Source organism: Periplaneta americana, chromosome 7, assembly GCF_040183065.1.
Source record: "Periplaneta americana isolate PAMFEO1 chromosome 7, P.americana_PAMFEO1_priV1, whole genome shotgun sequence".
Taxonomy (NCBI): Eukaryota; Metazoa; Arthropoda; class Insecta; order Blattodea; family Blattidae; genus Periplaneta; species Periplaneta americana.
The window spans coordinates 125,986,744-126,010,005 of NC_091123.1; the positions used below are offsets into that span (position 1 = coordinate 125,986,744).

General features: G+C 35.2%; 1 protein-coding gene across 2 annotated transcripts in view; it reads right to left on the minus strand.

The window, feature by feature from the left end:
- Positions 1 to 76: 76 nt before the first annotated feature.
- LOC138703436 (uncharacterized) overlaps positions 77 to 23,262 on the minus strand; it is a 51,904-nt gene continuing 28,718 nt past the window's right edge. For both annotated transcript variants that reach the window (XM_069831295.1, XM_069831294.1), the window contains exons 11-15: positions 22,029 to 22,238; positions 16,641 to 16,897; positions 12,715 to 12,829; positions 12,286 to 12,445; positions 77 to 743 (exon numbers count right to left, since the gene is read on the minus strand). In XM_069831295.1, the coding sequence (XP_069687396.1) occupies positions 725 to 743; positions 12,286 to 12,445; positions 12,715 to 12,829; positions 16,641 to 16,897; positions 22,029 to 22,238 (761 nt within the window). In that variant the 3' untranslated portion in view covers positions 77 to 724. The remainder of the gene's footprint in view (positions 744 to 12,285; positions 12,446 to 12,714; positions 12,830 to 16,640; positions 16,898 to 22,028; positions 22,239 to 23,262) is intronic.

Here is a 23,262-nt window from a genome sequence, read left to right on the forward strand (position 1 = left end):
GTGTGATTCATTTTCTGTACAGTATATTATTCAAATTGAGAAAATACTTTAAAAAAGGTCTTAATTGCAATTAATTTTTCAGTGTCATACTCGCATTCATAAGCATTAGTAGGGGTGCTTGGAGCTTACTTACTTCAAGTACAGTCCACCCAGCCATTCTTGAGCATTATGGCAGTAATGTCGTTCTTAAAGTGCAGTGTTCTGCAACTCTTCCCACTCTACTACTTTCTACAACTTGTTTGCAAAACCCACTCCATTCTCTCAAGCTGACAAGAACTTTCACCAGGTCTCTTATATGTTGGACGAACAGCAATGAGCTTTACTACCTAACTTTGGTATGCAGGAGTGAAAGAAGCTGACCAAAACTGTCTTTACTTAAGTGGAGGAAGGGAACTTGTAGTTATACCCCTCACTGGTCTCTCTATTTATTGGGTAAATGATAGATTGTACAACTTCTAATAGTTTTTCTTGGTCATTTCAAAATCGTAACTTCCTCACAGCATCTTTCTTCATATGAATATTATGAATAATTGGCATGTTTTTACTATCTGTTTTCTGTACTTTTTTAATTTAAAGAATCTTGGCCCACTTACCTGTAATAGTATCCTGTAACGTTCAAATTGTTCTCTATACAATATTACGTGATATATGATAAATGTACAGCAATTATATCTTCAGAAATATAATTCACTAGGTACTGGAATAGTACAACTCTTCTTACATATTATGGCAATCGACACCACCTGTGAATAAAATTATCACACTTTGGACACAAATATCTAACACAAAATTATAAATTAACGAATGGTTTTAATAATAATAAATCCCAGATCACATATATAACAGATTTCTCATCCCTATGAAGAGAACAACCGCCAAGATCGCCACCCGTCTGCCATAAACAAACACGAGATGGCAGTACAGTCACTAATGTAATTCAAATGGGAGTTATAACGTGACTCCTTATGTAATAACTAAATAGTAAATCTGACAAAAGTTGTTATCGTCAAAGCCTATAAGGCCGAGCAATCTGGGTATATATGATATAGGAATAAACTCTGTATATACTATCACATTTAAATATTCATATCCTTGTTACACAAAGCTAGCACGATGACTATAATATGTCAGACACTTGGCTTCAAATTTATTGTATCCAAGGTGGATTCTGTTATAGACGAATACAGTTTAAACATGTGCTTTCTAAGTTTTCATTGTTATTGTTACCATTTCATTGAATAGGCAATAATACTGACCTGATGTCAAAAATCATTCCACTTTCCTAAATACATTTGCATTATCATTTAGTTAAATTCAGTAAGAAATAAAAGGGGGATGTCTATCAAAATTCTCGCTTTTAATATTCCCTTTTATGATATTCAGAAGATCGTGGTGGAAATTCTGAAGGCCTGTCTTCAAATTTCATATTATTATTTATACAGGAGTTGATTTTCTAGCAGTGGCAACTATGCTGCAGTGATGCTGCGCAAAGCAGCCAGGCAATATCGTTTATACCACAGCTTGCTTACATGTCTCCCCTCTCTTAGAGCTAATGAACTCGCCCTCCCTCCTCCATGTCAGTTCACAGTGACAACATTAAGACAACCAATTGTGAGCAAGCGGTCGCAGAATACAGTTGCAATCTTTTTGAAGGAGAAACAGAGAAGCTGGTTAAAAATTCAATGTGCTAGAGGTCGCATGGCACGACAGTGTCATCAAGGACTGCAAGAGGCTTGCGGTGCGGCTGCGTTACCTTACCGAATGGTAGCAAGGTGGGTTAGAATCTTGAGACAAGGGCGCGAAAGTGTGTTGGACATGACTGGTCACCCACCAGTAAGTAAGTGACGAACATGCACAGACTGTGTCCGTGTTAGTGGAGATGGATCAGAACTTAACGATTCGTGAGTTAGTGCAAGATACAGGATTGGCGCCTTCGACTGTGCTTTACATCCTGGACAGCCTGAAAATGCGGAAAATTGCCTCAAAATGGGTTCCACATGATTTAACGAACATGCAGAAATGACAGCGATATGACACTTCTCATACTCTCTTGCAGCATTATGAGAGCAAAGGAGAGGACCTCTTATGCCGTATCATTACAATTGATGAGACCTGGGCCAGATCTTATGAACCTCAGCTGAAATGCCAATCGGACAAGTGGCGTCATCGTGAGTCACCACGAAAAACAACAGTTCAGCAGACCCCATCAATGTGAAGGCTATGCTAATTCTTGCCTATGATTGGAATGGTGTGATCTTAAAGCATATCAGTCCCCCAAAGCAAAACGTCAATGCGGAGTACTACTGTTCATTTTTGCAAAACAATCTGTGAGCAGCTCTGAGAAGAAAACAGCGAGACTTTATGAATAACTCATCCATCATTCTGCATAACAATGCTAGGGCGCATACAGCAGCAGTTGTGTCTGAATTATTCAATCGCTGGGGCTGGGAAGTGCTTTATCACCCACCATATTCTCCGGATTTAAGTCCCTGCGATTTCGATCTAATCCCTAAGATGAAGAACCCACTTTGCAAGATTCACTTCTGAACAGTTGAAAACGTTTTACAGGCAACCGACCGCTCTATTCGCACCATCAACAGATTAGGCTTCTGCATCACTGGGAACATGTACACAGCACTGGTGACTACATCAAAGGTTTGTAAAACTTAGAACCATGTAAGTATGCTATGTATCTAGAAAAAAATAGTTGCCAGAACTAAAAAAATCAACCTATGTATGTAAACACATACATTTTTGTTGAAATATACAAAACGAATAATTATTTTACTCATATAATTTTGCTTTATATTTTCATGTTTGTAATTCTGGATCCCAGTGGTCAACCTCACTTGAGGATGAATGATTTGGAATAAATCTTAGTAGTAACCCTGATCACGTATATAACAGATTGACCATCGCAATGTCAAAAATGGTAGCATGTGGAAGAGAACAACCACCAGGATCACCACCGTCGACTGGAAACCAACGCTAGATGGAAGTACAGTTGCTCCATGCAATTCAAATGAGAGTTATGACGTGACTCCTCCTACTGTCGCTAGATGACAGTATAGTAAACTTGATAAAAGTTGTTGCCGTCAAAGCCTATAAGGCTGAGCAATCTGTTATACAGTGATCAGGGGTGGTAGTAGTAGTCTACAATTCTACAGCGTGTTCTGAAAAAAGGTCCCAATATTTTGAGAGGAGGTAGTATGCATTAAAACAAGAAATAAAAGTCCTATAAACATGGTTCCTAAAAGTAATATCTTCTCAGAAATGAGCTAACAGTAGAAGATATGCTGCTCTCACAGTGGTAGTAAACATTTTGCTCATTTTTCAGAAGATATTAAATTTTAGGACTCATGTTACTGTTACAATAATACATGGTCCGATTCAACAGATAAGAAATTAACTTACCCGACTTGTACAGCAATAATTGAAGACCTAATATTCTAATTGTGCTAAGTGCCAATTTTTCAAATTTTATCTTATTCAAACTAAGGAAGGAACATACATATGAGAATATCATTAAATAAAATTGTCTTTGTCGTAGCTCAACTGTAAGTGACACATTCGTGCACCAAAAGACAATGTTACAGGTACAGTAGAACCTCGCTAGTCCAAACCGAACCTCACTAATCCGAAATTCTGGATAATCCAAACATGTCAAAAAAAAGAAAGAGGAAGGAAAATTAATCTAATACTATTACTTTATCATTTGTAAATGAATAAGTCCTTGTTTTTTGTAGTACAGTAATGCGTTGTTAATCCAGATTAATTAGAGGGATAAGTTGACCAGTTTAATGAAAGTCCGGATTAACTGAAATAACCTAAAAGAACAGTAGAAAATGCATTAAAATTTCGTTTATAGCAATAAAACTCGTTTATTATGGTGTATTTAAAGTGTATAGGCCTAAATACACTAGTACAGAACAGTAAAATTTGTAATAGATAATAATATTTGCATAGTTTAGTTACTTTAATGCAGAGTTGATGGATTTTGCTTTATTTTTAATACTACAGGTGTAATATTGTAATTCCATAGTTCTAATCTATAAAATTAAGTCTTAAAACAAGGTTCTTTAATTTTTTTCAAATTCGTCGTTTTTTTGCCTGTCCGGATTAAGCAAAGTCCGTCTTACAGGGGCCCAGATTAACGAGGTTTTACTATATTATAATGTCACTTTTTTCTGACGAGAGCATATAATCTTGATGAAGCAGTGGACAGTGAAGGATGGGCAGGGAACAAGGTGTGGTTTCACTGCCTGTATTCCTGTCCCATGCTTGATCTGAAATTTCGATAATCGAACAGGCTCTGGTCCCAATTAGTTTGGACTAGCGAGGTTCTACTGTATCTCAATTTGCATTTCGCAGTGTTTTTTCATCAATATCTCAGTAAATTGTTTTTTTGACACTTAGTACATTTATAGAATGTTAGGTCCTCAATTACTGCAGTGTGGAATCAGCTTACGTTTAATAGTATGATTACGAACTCTAATGTAGTGTTGTCTGCTTAACTTCCTTGACACAAACACAAACAAAGGTATGCGATGTAATATGTAGTGACAAATGGCTGAATTTTGTTTCCTCATTTGTTTCTTGCCCAAGAGCTCACAGTGGAAGATAAGCTACTCCTATATTTATGATAAACATTAATTTTCTAATTTCTCAGAAAATTTTAATTTTAGGACCCATGTTTATAGGACTTTTATTTCTTGTTTTGATGCATACTACCTTCTCTCTGAATATTGGAACCTTTTTTCAGAACATCCTGTATAACTCATGTGAAATTGCAAACAGTCTCAGTCTCATCTTATAATTATATTTTATTAGTCTGCGTGTGTTCAAACTCAGCTTAAATTCCTTGGAAATACTATGTTGATTCATGTTATTCACACATGAATATGCATGAAAAGTAGGTAGAACTTCTCTTTACTATACTACTCTCCAATCTAATCATGTATTTTGAAGGCTCAGTTTGAGAGCTCAATATTACCTCAGCACAACAGCAGATTTTTATTTTACGAAATGCTACATGTAAGAAATATTTTTGGAAAAAAAGTAACACAGAGAGTTGTCATGATCTGTTGAAATAGACTTTGAAAGTCACGATGATGCCATATCTAAATAGATGAATAGGAATCCAACCTCAGCAGTGTGAGCATATACTAGGGTTGCCATATTTAAAAAGATGAAAATCCAGGGTACTTTCACTTTCATCTTGAAAATGTCGAAATGAAGAGAGGCAAAAATACTTCAATCAACTTCCTTGCATTAACAACAGAAACACAGAAACATTCTTGTGTACAGCAGAAGTTAAACAGTTTTCAATCAAAATTATTTAATAATATACAAATTTACCTTAGGACATAAAATAATACAAAATACAATATTCCACCTTAATCTTCTACTTTATCAACATTTTCCATTGTTCCATATCCGGCGTAATTAATAATTTAGTAACAAGACTTGCCAACAAGAAACGAAATTTCCTTCTTTGCAGTGTTGTGGACAGCAGTTCCAAAATTGCCAAGGAATTTAGTGGAAGGCAATGTTGTTACATAAAAGAAATTTCAGGTATCAGACTATGAAACAAAAGGCAGATAGGAATAAAGAGTAATAGACTTTACCGACAACAATAACCATATCTAGACTTACGATAGTACTTTTTCCCTGACATACCAATGGAAACAGATGTTTCAAATAATATGAATTTAAATCTAGTGTGTGTTCAAGTTTTTTTATTTTTAACTCTTTTGAACTCCTGTGCCCATAAATTGAAGAGAATAAAAATGTGTGAAAAGAAAGAAACTGGAACATTTATGAATCCTAAGAATATAAAATATAATAAATATAATAAAAACAATATCACAAAACCTGAAATATTCCATCAAAATTTTACTTCCAAAGAATTAAGCATAGCTATACAAAATTTAAAAACCAAGAAATCTCCTGGTCCCGACAACATTCATTCAGAATTTTTTAAACATCTGGGGGAAAAAGCCAAGTCTGTACTTTTATGCATTTTCAATTTATCATGGAACACCTCAATTCCTGCAGCTTGGAAGAAAACAATCATTGTACCAATTCACAAAAAAGGGAAACCTGCTCATGATATTAATAGTTATCGACTGATAGCACTATTAAGCATGATAGCAAAAACCATGGAGTCCATGATCTCCAACAGATTAACTTGGTATTTAGAATCTCAAAATCTTTTACCAAGACAAGCAGGCTTTCGACTCTACTAATGAACAAGTCATACACCTCGGCCAAGAAATAAAAGACAGTTTTAACAAAAAAGAAGATACCTTGGCAATATTTATTCACTTTCAATTAGCATATGACTCTGTTTGGAGAAATAAATTATTATTAAAACTCCAGAAATTAGGTATCTCCTGCAATATGTTCAGATGGATATAAGAATTCCTTAGTCAAAGATTCATTGCTACTAAATTCAATAACTCACTTTCTAGTTACAGACAAACGTATCGAGGTCTACCCCAGGGCGCTGTCCTCAGCACAACTTTATTCAATATTTATATAAATGACTTACCCTCCCTATTAGAGGAATCAAACATGAAAACAGCACTATTTGCAGATGATATAGTGTTGTGGACATCCTGATCTCACAGACATAGAGACAAAATTCAAAATTCTGCTCTTAAAGCTCTAAATCAACTACCGTAAAGTGGGGTGACTCTGAACGCCGAGGTGACTTTGAACAGTAATTTAGTGCCTTTCTAAATTAAATGCTGTACCCAATTGCGATAAAACTGTTTAAGTTGTCAATAAACTAGTTCAGTTCTTTCGCAATAGGGTACAGCATTTAATTTAGAAAGGCGCTAAATTACTGTTCAAAGTCACCTCGGCGTTCAAAGTCACCCCACTTTACGGTACATGAATGGAATACATCAAATTTGATGACACTCAATTTAGGCAAAAGTAACTACCAAATATTTTCACTTGGTAAAAAAGAAAGAGAATTCAATATCCAATACAATGGCCAACACCTTCCTAGGACTTATGAATCCAAATATCTTGGAGTTATTTTCGACAGTAAGTTAACATGGAACAACCATTTGAAATATACTTCTGAAAAAGCTCGTAAAAGATTCTCCCTTCTGAAAAGACTAGCAGGAAAGAAATGGGGTTGCTCTAGAAATACTTTGAACACTACATACAAAATGTTTATACAGCCAGTGCTGACGTACTGCGGAGAAATTTTAATTACTTCACCTTTCATAAACGAAATAGAACGTGTTCAAAACCAAGCTCTCAGGCTCATTACTGGTGGAATCAAAACAACTCCAATAGATTCTATGAGATTCCTCACTAATATTAACAGAATCAAAATGATAATAGAAGAAAAGGCACTGATTCAATATGAGAAACTTATCAGATTACCAGGAAGCAATTGGCATTCATACAGTCCTCTCCGTAGATTAAAAACTCAAAAAAGTTTCATATTCATGGTTCAAGAATTAAAACAGAAAATCAACATCCCGAATTTAAAAGAAAACTTACAAATTAAACCAAATATTGAGTATAATCTAAATTTAACACAAGAAATACTGAAATCAGAAGTGAACACTGAAACAATGAAACAATTGTCTTTAGAGACAATTAATATTAGGTACCCTCCACAAAATTCGCTTCATTTATACACCGATGGATCCTTGATCTCCAGGCAACAAGGTGCAGGTGCAGGTGTTACGTGCTGTCTCTTCTCACTTTATAGATCTCTTGGATATGGAACAACAAGTTTTGATGGAGAAATCACTGCAATAAGTGAAAGTCTCAGGAATCTTCTCTGCCACATCAATAAATTTAAAAATGCAGTTATATTGTCAGACTCCAAAGCAGCTATTCTGTCAATAGTCTCTAGACACACACCTTCATCTCAAGTAGCAGAAATAAATAAAATGCTCTCTAAACTAATAACACTCAATAAAAGAATTGTATTCCAATGGATACCATCCCATTGTGGAATCCTGGGAAATGAGAATGCGGATGCTTTAGCAAAGAAGGGCAGCACTGCTACTTACAGACCTGTTACTAAATCTACGTATTCCTCTGTGAAAAGATTTATTAAATCTACATACTTAGACTTCAACAAACAAAATTTGATAACACAATCCCAAGGGAAAAAATGGAACTCTCTGCATCATAATCCACAGTTGATTCCCGATTTACCACGCAAATCGTCTGTAGCTGCATTTAGATTGGCAACAGGCCATGACTGGCCAAGCATCTGCATAGAATTGGAATATATCAGTCTCCTAACTGTCCATTGTGCAACTCAAATCAAAAAATGGATTCAGAACATCTCAAAATCTGTGCATCAGTGGCTAACCATGACAATATCTTTGAAAAATATTGGAGTGCAAGAGGTCAAATGACTTTATTGTCAAATGCCTGGCATTAGAAAACAACAACATGAATCCCAGGAATTATTTTCGGGACACTGGGATGCAGACCTTGATTCTGGTACAGTCCCAGAAAATTCGAGATGTATGGCAACTCTAGTATATACTAACTTGTATGCTACAGTGTCATCTCGTGTTTACTATGTAAAATGCCGCCAAAAATAAAAACATTCTTGAGAAAGGCATATTGCTGTTTTTTCCAACGAAAAATACTCATTTTCGAATAACATCCAACAATGCAAGAAGCAAGGACTACCATTTCTAATAAATTTGTGCTTAACAAAAAAGGTAAGGAAGGCCAGGATGGGTCTAATTCTTGAAGCCAAAAACACACTAATAAACGACCAGTCACCAGACATAAGTCTCAAGGTTAAGGCCCTTGTCTCGGGTTTGAATCCAGCAACATAGAGGGTCATTCCATTGAAATTTGAGATCTCGGTTAACTGCAAACATCATTATTAACCGAGATTTTAATTTAAGAAAAAATCATAAAGGCTGAGTTCTTAAGCTGCTACCTTGCCATACTGTTGAACATGCCACTAACAGCAGAAAGCTGTAGTAATGTTGTAGGTCAGTGAAAAATGGAAGTTTTGTTGTTACTTTAGATTAAATATATGTGTTTATCAAAATGACAGCAATAAATCCCAGTTAATATTTTATTGTCCAAATGGGAAAAAAATTTAAAAAAAGTGGTACAAGGAAACCAGAGGAAGTTTCTCAAAAGGTTTCATAGTAATAGCAGGGTACAGTTACAATGAGAAGTTAATCATCTGTCAGATTGCCAAAAATGTAATGGTCAACGTGGCCTATTATCAAACAAACGTCCTGACCCCAATTTACCAAACAGAAATCCCAGTTCTCTATGGTTCTGTTGCAAAGAAGGTCTGGTTGCATCAAGATAATGTCTCAAGTCATACATCAGCTTCATCCTGCCAAGTGTTGGTGGATATGCAGACAGAAATGGGAGTAAATGCTATAATGTATAGTGACATTCCTGTACAATCACCTGATTTTTCGCCAAAAGATTTCTGTGCATTTGGCCTGCCGAAAGGGCTCTTGGAAGCAGAAGACCTCGATCTGTGGATGGTCTATGTAAAGCCTGCCAGGATGAGTGGGATAGGAACATACTTTGTTTCAGCCTTCTACCGTGGAAGCTGTGATGCAGAGCAACAGCCTATATTCAAGGCTACCACATACACTATCACTGTTGATGTTGTTTAGTCAACTCTCCGAAGACAGGTTTGAACCTCTTAAGTAACACCAATAAGACATCACTCATGAGGCAACTAGGTCAGGAGATAATGGGGTAGGTTGGCCAGTTCCTTTCCCCCTCCAATGCATACATCGCTGATACCAAGAGTCAGGAAGTGAGAGGGAAGAAAGTAGTGAAAAGATTAAGGGTGCGAGTGTAAGTGGAAATCTAGGATGTGAAAGTGAAAGCGTGGGGGGGGGGGATAAAAGAGGAATAGAAGAAGAAGAAAAAAATAGAAAGAAAGACAGAGATAGAAATAAAGCAGAGACGAACAGTAAAGAAAGGTCAGAACCTGCGACAGCTGAGGATATAGCAGAGGTATTAGATATGATTAAAAAATGTGGGGATGTGATCAAAAAGTGCTAGTAAAGGGAAATTGTAAGTGATCGAGAAGTATAGGGGAGAGAGGAAGTGTATAAGCTGATGTGTAGAGATAAATATAAATATTTATAGGAAGTGAGAGTAGTGTGAAAGGATTAGGTGTAAGTGGAATAGTGAGAAAGTGAAAGTGAGCGCAAATAGGAATGAGTGAAAATAGTGAAAAAGAGTTAAGAGAAATGAACATGTGACAGCATTAAATTAGTACTAACATTTGAACGTTGGAACTGTAAATGAATATAAGAGAAAGATAGGAGAAAAGGTCAAAGAACAAAGAGGGCAAATAATTCAATATGATAATTTATAGAGAATAAGTGAAATTGAAATTTTAGTGAATAGTAGTTAGAGGAAAAAGGGGGTTTGAAAGGCGTATATAATTTTAGATATATTAGGATTAATGATCAAATAGAGAATAGCAAATGAAATGTAGGAGAAATACTGAAGGGGAGATTGAACAAGTAATAAAAAAGGTACATAGTGTAATTGGGAGTATTTGTGTAGATGCGTACTGCAAATAATGTGTTACCGGTACTGTAATATGTTAATGGTGGCACCGGATACAGAAATGTGAGGTACACCAAAATTAATTAATACTAAACTGCCCCCCATTGAGGGTAGCCCTTACGGACTCAGTATATCCTCAAAAAAATTATTATATATATGTAAACATAGGTATTAAATTTAAAAAAAAAAAAAAGGGAAACAAAGAAAAGGGCGTGAAACATTACAATTGCTATTAATGTGGCACCATGTGATTAATTAGGATTTGGCAGGATTTTTTTAACACAATTATCACAATGTCATCCCTCAAAGATGTTGGCAGAACAAATTTCCGTCGAAATTCTTCGAAAAAAGCTGGTATAGTTCCTCGAGCACCTATGAGCAAGCCGAATACCTCAACGTGAATTAAGGCATATTTCAGCTTGAAATAGTTGACTGTAGGCTCATAGATCGACTTCTTCTCAAGGTGGACCTCGGCTAACTGATGACATTCTACTTCAAAACGTATCGTGGGGCCCACAATGATGACCTGTTTAGTGTCAGCATTGTATGCTAAAATATCTACTCGTCTCGTTCACCCATTTTCAGCTAGACAAGAGATTTCTTCTTCTACTATCCAGCCCTTAGTTCTTAATGCGGCAGCAATTTTGGATCTTACAAGATGATGTCTAGAGTTCCTCAAGAGCAATCCCTGTTCACAGAATCCCAAGACGTGTGCTAAAGTGTGTAAAGAAGTGCTGTGACCAAATATATCATATCATACATCGCTGATTAGCTACATATTCCACTAATCAGACTTCAGATACATACAAACAATTGTTCTTCCTCTGATAAGGCGCGGAATTTCGTAAGGTTACGGTGTTAGAATTTGTGTTTACACTTGAGACAAAATTTCCTTATTGAGAATGGAACCTGTTTCTCGTCACTTACTTAATAATTTAATATACTGTTTCATTGATCATGTAATCTCTTAAAAACGCCGCCAAAACTTTCGTAAACACAAGTTGTACGACTTTTTCTTCAGTAGATACATTTCAACATGGAATATGCATTAACTATGGTTGAAAAACGTCTTTCTCACTCACTAACGAAGATTGACAATGAAAAGTGCCAGCAGAATTGTGTCACGTAATTAGTGCAAACAATTAACAAGAAAAACACAACATGCTGCCCATCAAAAAGCAACCTCATGGCTTTATAAGAATGCTGGTACCAGTAACTTAGGTTTGACTCACTTTTTATATGTACATTTTTATATGAATGTGAATAATCTAAATTTAATTGTTCTGATTCACTCGTTCTGTGCATTGTTAGTTGCATAAATGGTACTTTCAAGAAAACTGCTACAAATGGAAAGCTATTTCACTATGTATTAATGTAATGACTGGGACCCCAGATGTTAATGATATATCATCTTTTGTTTGACAAGTCGCAATGTTAATACATACAGAAATCCAGATCATGAGTTCCATGTTGCAAATTCATATATCTGAGGACAATTTTGTTTACCTTTCATGCATTATCAGTGCTAGACAAAATAGAGTACACCAATATTACAACACTGTCTTTGTCAACCACAAATTCCACCTAGATTTGCTGAAAAATGAAGCCATAAGGAAAGGAGATGAATTAGTAATTTAACTAATTGTATGTCAGTATTTTCAATGATGTGTTTCATTGCTTTTAAAAGAAAGTGCCTATCTGTAGTAGTGAACTAGAACACCTTACCTTAGATAAATGAATGTTCCTCCAGCAACTAAAGCAACAGTAAATAAAAGGAATCCTATGAGGAAAGCTAGTACAAGTCTTTCACTTCCGAAGTGTTTAAACAGTGGTGCTGGCAAAGGATCTTCCATCAGATATGTGAGGAAGTTTGGTGCATGTTTCACTATTCCAAGAGAAAAAATACAATATCAATTTATATATATTATACGTATTATATTAGCTAGAAAATGAAATGAAATTCGTTATGGGGGTCAGTGACTATATTAAAAAAGGAGAAAAAAAAACAATTCTATACATGGGCATAGTGTAAGATAATTTAATTTCCTTCATCATCTAAGGCTATTCGTTTCAAGTTTTAACAAACTATCTAAAAATCTGATCAAGACAGAGCTGGAAGTAAAAGTTAATTTTGCAAATCTCATTGCCTCCTACCTTCTACCAGGAGCCAGTTGGTTGTCCATTCAAATTTGAGATCTGGCTGTTCTATTACACACTTCCATTCTCCAGCATATGAACTTTTTATGTAGTCTATTTCTTCAGTGTTTACCTAAACATTCAAAGCATCAGTTATAATGTCACAATTGTAGTACCATACATATACGAGGTCGGACAGTAAAGTAATGAGACTGATATTTTCCCACCTAATGAGGCAACTCTGCAGCCTCCTACAAGATATATTTGAACTTGGTCCTTTCTCCATCCGAATTCTAACTGGCAATACCCTGAAAGCCGTAAGTGTGGAATAACTGCTTGACTAGTGGAGTTGTGTGTTGCTCCTCGTCAATACAATGGTATCGAGTAATATCGCACAGCGGTATGCCATCTTGTTTTGTGTGAAACTCTGTGAAAATGCCATGAGAACAAACTTTCTGATGGCACAAAACGTTTCTGAGGGCAGAAGTAACATTGGAGATTAACACAGGGGTGGGTGGCCAACACTTGCATGGACAGATGACAACACTGCCAGGATATGTGAAGTTGTACGAACTGACAGGCCAAAATCATAGCACAAGAATTGAACATGAATAGGAAAACAGTTCGTCTCATTCTCACTGAAGACCTGGGCATGAGAAAAATTTGTGCAAAAATGGTTCCAAAAAATCTCACGGGGCAACAGAGAGATGAACAGAGAAAAGTGCCTGCTGATCTGTTTCAACACTGCTGCAGTCTCCATATTCATCCGGTCTTGCTCCATGCGACTTCTTATTCTCAATAGTGAAATCGTTGTGAAAGGATGCCATTTTCAAACAACAGAAGACGTCCAAAAGGCCGTAACCGAAACATTAAACAGTGCCTCAAAAGATGAGTTTCACAACTGCTACCAGCAGTGACAACAATGTTGGGATAAGTGTGTACAGTCTCAAGGGAACTACTTTCAAGGTGATCACATTGTAGTTGGTTAAAGATGTAAGTAAAAGTGTTTTTTTTTAAACAAGTCTCATTACTTTATTGTTCGACCTCGTGTGTGTGTGTGTGTGTGTGTATGTGTGTGTATATATATATATATATATATATATATATATATATATACATACACACTGTATATATATATATATATATATATATACACAGTTGGAGGTTAAAATGTCAATTTCAATATGTCTGCAAACAGAAATGTTCACTAGCAAAATGTCCACTTACATAAATGTCCATAAAAATGAAATGTCCACAAATTCAATGTCTACTTACATAAATGTCCATAAAATGTTGTTGTTATCTAATGCCGGGCTTTGGCAACGAAGCCATTAGCGTTCTTGCTCTCCAATATTTCTCTGTGGTGGATCCATCAGGTAGAACTTCACAGGTTTGTAGATGATCTTCAGTCATTTCTTCTTCTTTGTTGCATAGAGGGCAATTTGGATTTGTGTAAATTCCTATTTTATTCAAGTGTTTGGCCAAATAATCGTATGTCCATAAAATTAAATGTCCACTTGGCTTATCTACATGTAAGTTATCCATATCAGCACTGGTCACAGATCTCGCATCACAGGTGCTCCTTCCCAGATACCCCCAATATAATTTATTACCATTTTTGCTCCTTGAATGAAAGTAATACGAAAAGCCATTGTGTATACTAGAATTGTATTCCAATGGATACCATCCCATTGTGGAATCCTGGGAAATGAGAATGCGGATGCTTTAGCAAAGAAGGGCAGCACTGCTACTTACAGACCTGTTACTAAATCTACGTATTACTCTGTGAAAAGATTTATTAAATCTACATACTTAGACTTCAACAAACAAAATTTAATAACACAATCCCAAGGGAAAAAATGGAACTCTCTGCATCAAAATCCACAGTTAATTCCCGATTATCACGAAAATCGTCTGTAGCTGCATTTAGATTGGCAACAGGCCATGATTGTTTGGCCAAACACCTGCATAGAATTGGAATATATCAGTCCCCTAACTGTCCATTGTGCAACTCAAACCAAGAAATGGATTCGGAACATCTCAAAATCTGTGCTTCAGTGGCTGGTCATGATAATATCTTTGAAAAATATTGGAGTGCAAGAGGTCAAATGACTTCATTGTCAAATGCCTGGCATTAGAAAACAACAACAACAACATACTAGAATATTTTTCCTTTTTTGTGAACGTATAATTTTAGTCATTCTGTCACTCTTGAATTAAAATTTGGTATATCGCTTAGCAATCTCAATAAAACATTTTACATTGTAGTCTTTCTCCTGGTTACTGCTTCTGTAAAAAAAAATATTATGGATTTTTTTCCAATAATTATGGACTTCTTTATGGGAATTTTTGAATGCAGACTTTTTTATACTGAACATTTTGTTGTGGACATTTTTGTATGTGGACATTTTGCTAGTGGACATTTTGTTGTGGACATTTTTGTATGTGGACATTTTTTACTGGAATTTTTGCCTTTAACATTTTTGTTTGCAGCCATTTTTCCTCTAGTCATTTTGAAGTGGACAATTTAGCCTGAAAGCTATATATACACATACATACATGTATATTAAATATATCAGTGACAAAGCCCTTAAGAGGCTATCAAGGCTTAGCTTATCGAAAAAATTTGAGTTGTACGTAGTAACAGTAGGCCTCTAAGTTCGTAATAGTGATGTATTGTAACACTTGGTTTCACTCCGATCCTTCCATATATTAAGTTCACTGTTGGCACTGATAGACGACATTAAGATAATATGAGTATATATGGATCATATGCGGAGACAAAGAGGAAAGCAGAAAATAGGAAAAATTGGAGAAAGCTGGGTTTGCAGTGAAAGACTTGCCCTTGGCCAGAACACTATGAGAGAATAAATATTGGCAGTCATTCTAGGATGGGGAGTTCAGTGTGAGGCTTGTGGCAGAAAGCCTCTAAAGGCATGGCTACTATCTTGACTCGCAAGCTTGAGGGAGAGACCACTGAGGAGGTATTGATTCACTACTTCTTGTTGCGGCTAGCCTCAACATTACAATACTCGTGTGTTGCGCTATATTGGTGTTAAATGTGCTGCATTGCTGAATATTAGTTTAATCAGAAGTGCATGCGTGCGTGTATTACATATTAACTATTGTGTAAAATGGCTAGGAAAAATTGCCAAGTGATATTCCCAAAACTTGCGCCCCCCCACCCTCATCTTAAATTTCTGGCTAAGCATTGCGTCAAAGAACTGTGTCTTATTAAAAAAAGAATACTCAAGATAAATTAATCCAGCCACCAGCAAAGCTCAATTAACAGAGACACTTGCCTTCTGATTTGGAATTGCGTTTGGGCGTAGGTTCGATTCCCATTTGGGCTGATTACCTGGTTGGTTTTTTTCCGAGGTTTTTCCCAACCGTACGGCGAATGTTAGATAATCTATGGCGAATCCTCGGCCTTATCTCGCCAAATACTATCTCAGTATCATCAATTCCATTGACGCTAAATAATCTAATAGTTGATACAGCGTTGTTAAATAACTAATTTAAAAAATTAACCCCCTCCTCACTCAAGTTTCTTGCTTCTCACAGGCAATGACATTACAGTGATTTCTGTTGCCGTATCAAGAAAACGAAGATCTGATCATATTATTGTTATTGAAGTTCTGAAAGACTTGTATGTCAAGGCCATTCAGACAGAAGATGCAGTGTTCGGTTTCCTGAAGAGCACAAAAAATCATAGAAGCTTAATCTTAGACTTCAATCGAAATGTAATGTACTTCAGTGTTGAATTTTATACGCATTTTGTTAATGCTTAACACTATTCGTATTCTATTTCCATATAATAAAAAAATTAATAATTAGATTTTAGTTCATGTTAAGATGGTTATTGTTTTTAATATAGGAAAGAAATATTTCAATGTGAAGATATGATATTCCTTTCCCAGATTTTGATCTTAATTTTTACTCACAGCTGCTAATGTTGTCAGTCCATAATCCTTCCACACTACTCCGTTGACTTTCCATTTCTGTATTAAATCTTTGTAAATATATGAAAGCACTTCTCCATGACACTGTATTGTTATTTTTTTAGTTTCCCTTGTCGAAATTGTAGGTTTTTTAGGTTTCACAGCCAAAGATAGAACAGTGATGACTGTACGTGAACCAGATAGTTGGACTGCCATGCAGGTGTAAACACCAGAATCATGGTACTCTGTTCTCTTAATTACTGAAACAAAATAAAGTCCTTTAGCACTTAAATATTGCCTTTGTCTGTAAATCTTATACTGTATTTTTCAAATTTTCGTAATCTTTAAAAATGAAAATAAATTACCCCTGGCATATCTACGAAAAATATAACTTTGTACGCAGAGAACACTTTTAAATATTTCACAATATTTATTGCTTGAATATTAATCTAAAATTACCTATCTCATTCACAGCTGTTACATCTTGGTATACGGTAATTGAATTGTTTGTTGTTGAGAATACGGAAGCCTGTATATATTTTTTCCAGTTTCATTTTTTTATTCATCTTATATGTAATAGGATACATCTATTGATGTTGAAGTACCGTAATTTATTTACTCGTACTCTTTTCCCCCTAAAATCCCCTGTTTTGTAATTCGACTTTGAAAGGGCCTAAGTTCTGGAAATAGTGCTATTCAACACAGAATTTTGAAGTCCAAACATTAAATGGAACAGAGAGAAAATGTATACTATGTATAAGCAACAGTATCTTACTCTTGACATAAAATACCAAGTGGACTAGAGGTAGGTAGGCCTATACAGTAGTGGCTTCTTTTGGAATATTGTAAAGGATAAGGTTGATGGAAAAAAGCCAACACAGTTCGAAATTTGCTTGAATTTATTTCAGATAGAATATTATCTGGACCTAGTTGAAGATAACAAGAAAAGTGACACTCCAAAAGGTGTCCCAAAATTGCTAGCATTGAAAACTATTCATAGTAGATTCCCTAAGAAAGAGTGGCTCCATATTTTCACTGATGGATCCCTACGGTCCAACCAAAATGGAGCAGGCGCTGGTGCTACATGTCCACTTTTTTAGGTTATGAAGCTACAGATGGAGCAGTTGAAGCTATTTATTCAATTCGACACTTAAAAATCTGTTGTACCGGATCTCTTATTTTTAACAAACTATTACATTCAATGATTTTAATGCAGCTATTACTGCTATAACAACTAATCTGACCTAAAAGTAAAAAATTAACTAACTGTTGGAAAATTATACACCATCTGATAAAGCTTAATAAAACGATAGTTTTTCAATGGGTACTGACACACTGTGGCTATCTGGTAATGAAGCTGCTGACCAAGGGAAGTAAAATCTTACAAAACCCCATGTCAACATTATCGTCTGTAGCTGCATTTAGATTGGCAAGAGGCCATGATTGTTTGGCCAAACACCTGCAAAGAATTGGAATATATCAGTCCCCTAACTGTCCATTGTGCAACTCAAACCAAGAAATGGATTCGGAACACCTCAAAATCTGTGCTTCAATGGCTGGTCATGATAATATCTTTGAAAAATATTGAAGTGCAAGAGGTCAAATGACTTTATTGTCAAACGCCTGGCATTAGAAAACAACAACAACATTATCATTTTCAACAGTTAAAAGATTAATCAATTCAAAATATCAAAATGTAATAACACACTATTTCCAGAAATTTTAAATAGGCCTAAATAATAGATGAGAATGTCTCAACGTAGTACAACAAAATATATAATGCAGTAGAAGACAGAAAGAGGAAGAGTTCTAAGCAGAAAGGGCACACCCTGCTAGCTTCTTCTTACCCTGATCCCTGTCATGGTCAATTAAAGATGTATAGTAAATGACAAGGATAGGAAAAGCTCTCAAATGAGATAGAAATTCCAGCTTGCCTTTTTTTTTCCTAAGTTCACAGTGCTTTATACTCAAGTCAACCAGTCACCGAGAATCCACGTGAACTTTTGAAAGTACATTCTTATTAGATAAACCATCTGGAGAAAAAAATTAATAGGCCTAAATGTACATTTTTATTATTTTGAGTTACCCCAGCTAATTTTAGTTACACCAGCAGTGCTTCTATGTTTTCCCTGACGGACTGCCACTGTATTTAAGTAACTGGTGTCATGTTGTATAACAACCAGTGCTTTTTTTCTGGTGGAACGCACTGTACAGCACCTTTTTCTTGTGTTTTTCATCATGGAACCGAGAAATATGTTAATAATAATTATTTTTTAACATACCGGTAGTTTTTGTCTGAACTCGCTTAGACCTTGAAAGTCTTGAAGCTGGAGGAAAAGGAGATTAAAAACGACAAAATTCCCGTGCTCTGGACAGTAATAATCTCTCCATCTGCTATAATATATTGCACACAGGGTTCCAACACCTTTTTCTCCAGAAGAAAAGCACAGATAGTAACTAATAAGTGTACTGCATGCAGCGTGTAAAAATTAACATTAGCCCTAATAAACAGTTTCATATCATCTGCATATTCGTAGTTGTACAAGAACTTACAAAACAATTAATATATTGGTGTGTATGTAATAAAATATACTCAACTATCTATTCTAAACTCATTACTTTCTTTTAAATTGTATCCTTTCTTATTCAGTATGTACATACAATATAGCATCTATACAAAATTCTTACCTACCAGTAGGTACTCATTTTTATTATCTTTGTGATTATTTCAAATAGAATGGACTTGCTACCGGTACCTTTCCAACAATAACTGATTCTTGTAAAATAACTTCATGCTGACTCTTACATATAATAATGCTGACTCTTACATATAATAATGTTAACTAATATGCGGAAAATCTTTGGGGAATAGATAGAGGACCTGAAACAATTAAGAAAACTCCATGTTGAATCTTTCGTACACTACTTTTAACACTTGAATATAAATAATTGATTAAATGGCGATCTTACTCGTGTTAATTATGTAATTAATTAATTAATAATTAACACGAGTAAGATCGCCAGTTAATCAATTATTTAAGAAAGCTCGTGTAAATTTATAGTCAATTTTTCTTTTGTGTTTTTAATTACAGGTTGTATTAATTTTGTTGAATTTATTTATACACACTTATAACATCTGTGGTCATATCGTGTGTTTAGAATCTATGGGTATACCAGTAGGCCGTTTTCACTATTGTTTAGTTCCTGTTTCTATTGTGTGTTGTAGATGGCTTGTGTTCATGTAGCTGATTTGGATGACTAATATTTACGATATTCGCGATTGAAGCGGTGATGAATCATGGTATGTAAATTTCCAATCCGGCATTTGCCTTTTGTGACTGAGGAATACTATGAAAAACCCCAGGCAGATTGGCCGGCTATGGGGTTTGAACTTGAGACCTCCCTAATTGCGAGTCTCAAACATTACTGTCTGAGCCAACTCACTCGGTAGTAGGATTACCATCTTTTTTTGAAGAAAATACGGGAGATTAAGGAATCAGCAGAATTTTACATAGAAAACTGACAAATTATTCAGTTCAATCATTAGAAAAAAAACAACTTATTCTATACACTTTGACAGCTAAGCTTAAATGAAGAGTCAGATTTTGCCTCGCGTACTATTATTCTTCCTCTTTTTTTTTTCAAACATCTGTTCACTTATTGTTTGAGAGAAAACACCATCTCTCTCTCTCTCTCTCTCTCTCAGGATTACTACCTGATAAGATTAGAACAAAACTCATCAGTTTTTCCAAATTTCTAATATTAATATTTTTTATTTTAACCTGGTCAGCATTGAAACTCATTTCCGCCAGGCATTTACTTTCTATATATACAAACATCATATTTAATGCATCTCGGGTACAACAAAATTCATCATGTAAATCATCTTAAATTAAATGTTTGATATAAAGCTTCTACATTATGAAAAAATAAGGGAGGAAAATGCTCGAAGAGAAGAATAATACGGGAGCTGGGAGACTATTGAAAATTACTGCTAAATACAGAAGATCCCAGGAAATACGGGAGGGTTGCAACCCTACTCGGTAGGTATTTTTCATTTTATGTACAGTAGTTTAGTTCTTAACTTAGTGAATCATGTTTATTAAATTATTAAATCACTAGATGTTGTAAAAGAATCGACTCATTATTGCACCTGAAGTTCCACTACATTTAATTCATAGTGCAGTACATGGTTCATGCATGATGGGACGGCCTCATTTTTCCCTTGCTGCTAGAACAATTCTAAGTCAGCAATTTACTAATAAGCGGATAGATTGTGGGTAACCAACATCCCTTGACCCAATATATTGGATTTTTACTTATAGGGATATTTGAAAGCAATTGTGTATACAAGAACTACTGAAAACATTGAAATTTTTCACCAGCATGTTGAAGAAGGATGTCAGCAGATACAACGGACATCTGAAATATGGGAAAAAATAAGACAGTCCACGATGTGGCACTTAGGGTCGTATTCATAGACGAGACTTTGGAAAGTACAAAGTCACCATTTTCCTATTCACAGTCGACACTTTGACGAAAGTAAACTTCAATCGTGACTTTACTTCAAAGTCGCCGAAAATCTAGACTTTGACTTTGACTTTCGTTCGTGGACATAAGGAAAATGGTTGATATTTGGAAAATTGTTGAATTTGCCGAGAATATTGAGGACATCCAGGAGATTATTAAAGCTGCTCATGTTCATTCAAATCAAGGTACAGATTTGAGAAACAGACAGTATTAGATATCCTCGTCATGTTTCAACTTTCTTTGATGAATAACAATCAAAGAGGATTATCTGTTCCACCAATAATACAACTTATTTCATCGCGATTTTACACTACAGGTAATGGTTGATAGCTTAATATTGATTATGACTATTCAGTTCTATAGAGGAGGTTATAAGTTGGATATGCAGTTAATTTATAATCTTTGCGGTCGTCATAATAATGTTTTAAACTTTACTACGAAAGTCGACTTTGGAAATTCTTCATCCAAACTCTCGTTTATGAATATGGCATAGCCATAGACCTACCGGTACCCTCTTTGAGTGCTATCTGTAGAATTATGTATGGTCTTTGTAAACAAAGATGTAAAAATAAAGTTGTGATAAACAAACAAGTATAAACTAAAAAGTACAATACTGGTACCTGTAATTAAAAAACAAAGCAAAATTGACTACATATTTACATGAAATTTCTTGTTTGTTTTAGGTGTTCTATCCATTCCCCAAAGTTTTTCCACTTCTTAGTTAACACTCTGTATATTAAAAGAAAAACTAAATAATGATCTATCACTTGCGAGGTTCAGACATGTTTTCGGACAGTTAACTAAACAACAACTTACTCCTACTGTATAGTGTGCACATATAATTGTAACTATTTTTTTTACCTAGGTTGCTGTTATTCTTCAATAATATTCTTTTCTTGTCAGGGTTTATATGCAAACCATTCAGGGCCCACTTAATAGTAGATGTAGGAGCCTCATTAAGAACTTTACTCACAGCTTCCTGGCGGCAAGTTAGTTCAATTTTATCTCCTTCAGTCGCATATAAACTTTGGTGAGTCCTTTGTAAGGTATCCCGCAGATATTCACTTGTATCTATAAAACATTTCAGACATTAAGATAAACATTTCAGTTTATGCACATTCATCTGTTTCAGAAATCTATTTATGAGTTTAATGAGTTAATCTAACTTCACATAGGTTTGGACAATGAAGCACAAGACTTCGAAACTAGTCAAGCAAGATAAATCATATATATTAACACAGTAAAGAAGTTGGTAATTAAGAAGTTAGTAATATATGAGTACATCAATATCAAAACTGATCTACACTTCTAGAGAAAATGAGTTAGCCCTGGTGTCTACCTTATTAGAAGTATGTGCGCAATGTGTGAAATTATTGGAATCATAACTTAGCATTTCTCATATATAAATTGGTGTTGAAATTTCGTTTCTGTTACAAAACTGTTCATCTACACTGGAGTCCCGGTTTCAAAATTTGAAATATTCCTATACGGAATCAAAACTTATCCTTAGCAGCGAATATACAGTACATAGATACATTTTAAGTTTACAGGCACGTTACCAAATCAAATGGTATTGTAATATACCATTGGATAATTGACATTAAATATGTAATATGCAGCCAAAATAACGTTTTACATTTGAAATTTGCAGAAGCAATGAGTTCCATGTTAAAATACCTAAGGAGAAAGCACCTGTAAAGCCTGCCACACATGCACAGTCTTGTTCATGGATTTACTTGTATAATCTTTTGTTGCAATGCAAGACAGAGAGTGTGTGGCGACAAGTCGATCGAGGTCCTCAATAAGAATCGGTAGACTTAGTTATTGCGTTCTGTCAATTGTCTGGTTTGAACGCAATCAAAGTCCAGTTCATTTTTCTGAGATGTTCCAACTTTCATCATGCAAGAAGGAGTGTGTGGATGCACTTTTGACTTGCATTACGCCTTTTCAATAGAAAATGATGGACATCAGATTACTGTCGCGCGAATTTCTGGCCCAATTTATCGATTTATACAGTGCTCATCACCGAAACCAAGCCTTTGGTTGGATGTTAACCTATTCAGGGAGACAACATTTTTTAATTTTCTGTTAATTA